The following is a 6310-nucleotide window of genomic DNA, read 5'->3' as shown; positions in this document are numbered from 1 at the left end:
GCATTGGTATTTATAGTTAGGGCCGAAGTAGTGGTATCTTGAATGTGTACAGTTTGCTGATGGAAAAATACAGACTGACCTACATTGTCACAATAGTGCAAACTTTACATGGATACGGCAGCCAATACACACAGACTGAATGAAAACTTTCGCAGTCCTATGTCGCCATCTTTAGTGAGGGACAATACCCACATACTATGTATCTTTCCTATTCTGGTGGATATTCTGGAATAACAAATGTATACATATGTACACTGGAATTCACTTACGGGGGGGAAAAAAGCACTGTGAACGAGCGCTCTCAAACAATCTCGTTATCGCTAAACGTCATGTTTGAAAGAGTCGCCATATTTGTTAGGGCTGAAGGCTCATCGTTCGTAAATACTCCCCTCCAGACTCAAAATATGGCGGCTTCCAGGCAAGCATGAGAGCGGATACTTCTTCGTAAATCGAATGGTCGTGGAATACCGTCTCTAAACTAAACCTGGTAAAATATCTGCTGGAGAATAGTAACTCGAACAAGGTAAATGCATACTGATTTAAAGGAAATTGCTTCCTGTAAACTATGTTTTGTTATGGTGAACGGAGCCGCCATTTTTCTTGAGGGAGCTTGAAAAGTGGGCTGATTTGTCGACAAGATGGCTGCTTCCACTAGACAGCGTGAAAAATCATAACAATTGAAGTAACACGATTTAATTGTACTATTGGTATTTTTGTTGTGATTGTCTAATAACTCAAATAAATATCCTTATCTTGTATGGCATATACCTATCCGTGCATCTAGTTTTAGGCATTACCAGGTAATGAGCTAGCTAGCTAATTTTACGAGTTAATTCAAGCTTTGAATAGCTTCACCATGGGTATTTTGGTAAAAGTGCAGACGTGTGTAATGTTACTTCGCCGATAAATATTAGTTGGCTTGTGCTTGGGTCTTGCTCACACTTTAAAACGTGACTTCTTAAGGAGCACGATTTTATTCCTTGATTGAATCGGTGACAAGATGGCGACTCCCAGGGAAGCATGAAAATAGCTGCCTGCTATAAATGGAGAAAATATGTCATACATAGGTTGCATTTACGTTTCGGTACACCTTCTCTGTCCATTCAATACTCGTTGATAAATATTGTCAATTGATAGCTTAAACCAGATTCCTTCACTTCTATATGACTACATGTAGGTTTGCAGCATAATTCTCGGTATTCTTTTTTTCACGTCGCCATTTTTTAAACTGGCGGAGGAGGTTTATTTGGCTGTTACAAGATGGCGACTCCCATGGAGGAGTACTCTCTGGTTTATGGGGGAGATCAGTGCAAAATGCAATTGCGTTATGCGACATTTTGAGGGTTGACCATAACAGACATTTTTTTTACTGTTGGTAGCAGGGTATGCACGCAAATTTGCAAGTTAGAGGACCTGGGATTTTGTTGCAGACGAACCGGCTTTTTTGTCTTCTTACGGAGCGTCTGTAAAATGGCGGCTCCCATGGATTTTACATTTTCCTGAAATATTTTGACATATTGAATGTGGATGTCGAGAATTCTTGTAGACACATGTGAATAAACACCTTTAATTTGACTTATTTATTACCATTGAGCAACAGCAGATCCTGGTTGAGTTTGACGGGATCCTGTGCTGTTCAATCAGCTCGCTAATTAGCCTGCTAAGTAGGATAGCGTAGCTAACGTTGGTATTGATTTGGCGTAGCTGGCTAGCTCTAGCCTATGGCAGGTTAGCCAGCAAGCTATTTTTGTTAGTATTGACTTTTTCTAACGCTCTATCTAACTGGCTGAAAAGGACTGCAGGTGCCATAAATATTTTGGTTGTACTTCTTTATATACATAGAGGACATGACATCCCCTGGTTCCGCTTTGTCTGGAACCAGCGGTTCAACGCTTCAGCCGCGTTGGAAGCGGGTTCTTGGATGGTCTGGTCCCGTCCCTCGGCCAAGACATGGGCACAGAGCAGTTGCTATTAAGGAGCTTATGGTGGTTTTCGGAGGAGGGAATGAAGGAATCGTCGATGAGCTCCACGTTTATAACACAGGTAAGTGAAGATTTTTTTTTGGGACTCTCTAACCTGACAGGTTAAATCAGGTTAGCTCTCTTGTCGCCTACCTTAAGCTAACTAGCTAGGTAGCATAATGGTATTGTGCTAATACAGCATTCTCAGCGGTTATCCAAGTGGCTAACATGTTAGCGATATTGCATTTTAATTTACGTGTTCATGTGAATATCAGATATATACGCGTATGACTTCAAGTTTTGGCATTCGGAATTATGCTTTTTGTCTCCGTCCTTAACCAAATTGTTGGTAGATAGGCAACCTAGTTAGTTTGCGAGTGAGTTGGCTAGTTTAATTTTTAGCTAGCCAGTTTGCTGTTAACCTGCCTGGCCAAAACCTATGGCCATTTGCCGTTAAGGCAAGCTTTAACTTTTAGAATTGTTTCAACCATGGACATAGACGTCTATGGTTCTTCCTCGCAATCTTGGTTAACTAGGTATGATACGTTAAATACAAGTTGCTGTCTTGCAAATGTGTGGGTAGTGTTGCATTAATGCTGGTTGATAATAGCGTTTTCGGTCTGGTGATGGAAGTAGACATGAGTTTGTTGGCAAGGAGAGCTGCAGAATAACTTGAGACATTTAGCCAAATATTCTCACCAATGCCTGCCGTCTGCTGCGCTCTACTTATGAGGTTTTCATGTTTTCTGTCCACCATCAAAACATAATCTTACTTGTATCCAGCTATGTGGCTAATACCCGGTAGCTAAATTAGCCAAGCTAAACCCCAGCCGTGGAGAGAAATGGCGCCATGAAGCAAATGAAAAATGGCGGAATTGGCGTCACACAATTCTTCCAGCGGCTGGTCTCAACTTTCAAAAACTTGCATCTTTGACAATTGTGATTAGTCGTATTCTTCAACTAGAAGATAAGAAGGTTGCGAGCCGTCAACGTTAATGCTGTAATAACGTCCTTTGTACCGACTGTGGAAAATGGTTGAAGAAATGCATCTTTATGTGGATGTTAAGAGACCATGATCACCATCCACTTTAAAGGCACAATATGCAACAATTATGCTTCAGGATTAGGGTTAGGATAAGCAGTTTAACCTTAAAATAACAGCTTAAAAAAAATTGGGGCGCTACAATGACTTTTAATATGGAGAATTGCGTCCGTGCCAATGGCATAGCAGGGTCGATAGGCATATAACTGCCTTCTGTAGTTTTGCCTGCCGATGCCCGCCGACCTGACTTTGATTACCTTCTGCCGATCTAGTAGGTAGCTTATTTGCCGTCTTGCTTAGTCTTGTGTTGCACATGATTGATGTTTGACTGTGTAAGGACAGTCGTTGAGTAATTAGTTTGTCATAATGTCAGTCAGCACATTTCAAGAGATTTCGTTAGTTTTAGCTGCTAGCATACCTTTAGCGAATAGCTATTAATCCTTAATGCACCTTTAAAAAAAGTGTGCAAGTGACGGTCATCTCTTGATATGCAGCGATTAGCATTTTTGTAAATGACCTCTTCTATTCAATGAAATTCATTTTTGGCGTCGTCTCCGTATACTTTAGACATAATATAGATGTCTTTAATAGGTTTGTTGCTCTCCCCCTTTCAACAGCAAAAAACAACAGATTAACAAAAGTCACTTATCGATAATATGTCACCAATTTCACAGGGTGAGCAGACGCTTACCATAGCCAAAGTCCTAGATAGGCTTATAACGTCTCTGCCACAGCTTGTTTTACCGATGAGGCATCACAAGTGTTCGCACAACAACTAACTTAAGTAAACACAATCATTAAGGCGAGACACTACAGGTGAATAGGGTAAACATCTTAAATAATAGGTATCACCATGAAACTTTCTCAGTTGATTACTCATGTTTAGATGAGAAAAAAATGTATTACAAGTTTTTTGTATTTTAATGTTTGAATATGCAAATTAGGCATTATCATTAAATATGCACTAATTTGCGTAATGTTTAAAATAAAAAATCTGATCATGGGATAAAGCCAGGTTAAAAAATCCTTTTCCCTTTTGTTGGCATATTAGATGGGAACAAAATTAGAGAGGGATTTATGGATATCTCCTTTTGTTTTCCTGTAAATCAGAAAAGACTGTCAATAGCCTTAAAAAAAAAATCGATTTTCGCCATGTTTTTGGGGATATAATGTTATATAATTCAGGCGAGGAATAATATATTTACAAATCCCTCTTTAAATGTCTTCATAATATAGTTGGGTACAAGACTGGAAAGTTTGGTATATATAGGTTGAACTGAAGTGGAGATTTTTTCCTTGGAGTATGACAAAAAACTCATTTTGAGAAAATCGCATTTAAAGATTCCAGGAAGTATCAAGCCATACCACGTGATGCGTCTGAACGCATCACGTTATCAGAAACCACCGCAAACCAATGAAATTGCGTCTTTAGGTTTAAAGCCCCGTTTTTGCTAACATCAATGGTTACTAGGATGCACCGATCCGATATTGGTATCGGTACCGATATTGAAGACATTTCTAGATCGGGTATCGGTGACAATTTAAAAAAAAAAAAAAAAAGATTTTATTTATTTTTTATTTTTTATATGTTTATGTATATAGGTAGTGTATTATGAGTGCACGTTGCTATTAGTAGCGATTAGCATGCTAAGCGGAGATTTAGTTATGTCCTGATGTTGATTCGCTCTAATAAAGATGGGTTCATCCTGTTAAGATTTCGACTGGATGAGCTATGAATGAGATTCATGTTGCCTTGTGTAATGTCCACAATCATATGTATCGAGTAATATTATTTGTTTAATTGATATCGTGTAGCAATAACTCATGTTAAAGTAATTCAGTGCAGTGCTAATTAGTCCCCATTCCCATTGCAGTCACACACTATCAGTGACGTGCGGTGAAGTCAGTACGAGGGTAGGCACTGAGTTATGAAAGCCAGATTACTTTATTTATTGTTTAGGCTAATAGGCTACGTCACAACAGTAGGTACAAGTGCGGCACACAGGCACGGTCGATCGATGTATAAAAAAAAATCCAATCACGATAACATATCGTACTCTCAGTCTCGCACACGCATGCACACACCAGTTAATGTCCATCATCAGAATGCAAACATCTTTATCCGCACAGCGGCCAATTATGTATGTCAGTCAGCAGCAATGAGAACACACACTGCTCAATTGAATATGAAAGCAAATGGCTTGCAGTCGGCATTAATTCAACCCCACACTTATCATTTCAAAATTAAGCTCAAAATAGTTTCTAACTCACCTGACTAGCACAGCCACAATGCCAATCTTTTTTGTCATACCAGTCCGTTTGAAACGACAATTTTTGGTCCCTTTTTCTGCAGAATTTCATTTAGTGTTGGAATAGGCCTCCCTCTTGCTAGTTACTTCTTTTTTCTATTAAAGTCGAGTTTGGAGAAATGTCTAAGTTCCACAATATCGGTAGATACCGCTGTTGTCATTTTTACTTTGATTTTCGCGGGGATTACGCTTAGCTGGTGTAATGACGTCAGCTGCGCAAATGTCCAGTAATATCTCAATTTTAATTGGTCCATGTTTGATACGTAACGTAGATGATTACTGGCATAACATATTTACGTGCAAAGGCACAGTAGAGTTGTGCCTTTCGACGTACATATTAAAGAATACAGAATCTAAGTGCGCATGCGCGACATGAGTTTTTCGCTGCCGTTCAAAATGAATGGACAGTAAAGGCACTGCTTATTCTACCGTTTTTTTGTATTTGTTTATGCGTAACTGATACAATTGTCATCGTAACGTCTAAACAATTGGAATAACGTATGTATTGCATATATAAATCACAAGAATACTCGGTACAAATACAAATACAAGTTTATTAAATACAATTATTTAATAAACATTTTTACGTTTGAATTTTGTCAGGGTAGGCAGTGCCTACCTTGCCTACCCTGACTGCACGTCACTGCACACTATGTAGGATCACATACATCGTCATGTAATGGAAATTGATGAATGCACATTAAAGGGAGATAAAGAATACTGCTTTGGTAATCGTGGGTCTTTTAACAGACTAGAACCAGCAAATACATTAACAGGTCATCATGCTGAGCCTCTACAATGTAACGTAAAAGTTGGCGCTAGCGGATATATGATTGCTAACTTATATGAACACTAGCGCTAGTTAGAACGTACATTATTTGTGATTATTTTTAGCCTATGTTATGAATTGATAGTGATGACTAGACATGATGTCAAGTAGGAAATGAGCAAACAATGCAACAAGATCTCATGTCATGCACTCCTCATTTCTCCCTCAA

At 38.9% G+C, this 6310-nt stretch overlaps 1 protein-coding gene across 1 annotated transcript in view; it reads left to right on the top strand.

Moving 5' to 3' along the window:
- Positions 1 to 360: 360 nt before the first annotated feature.
- Positions 361 to 6310, top strand: part of hcfc1a (host cell factor C1a) — a 31252-nt gene continuing 25302 nt past the window's right edge. The window contains exons 1-2 of the mRNA XM_080846798.1: positions 361 to 523; positions 1843 to 2043. Coding sequence (XP_080702924.1) covers positions 1848 to 2043 — 196 coding nt within the window. The 5' untranslated portion in view covers positions 361 to 523; positions 1843 to 1847. The remainder of the gene's footprint in view (positions 524 to 1842; positions 2044 to 6310) is intronic.

This window comes from Sprattus sprattus (genome assembly GCF_963457725.1).
Source record: "Sprattus sprattus genome assembly, chromosome: 10".
NCBI lineage: Eukaryota > Metazoa > Chordata > Actinopteri > Clupeiformes > Clupeidae > Sprattus > Sprattus sprattus.
This window is presented reverse-complemented; position numbering and strand designations above follow the sequence as displayed.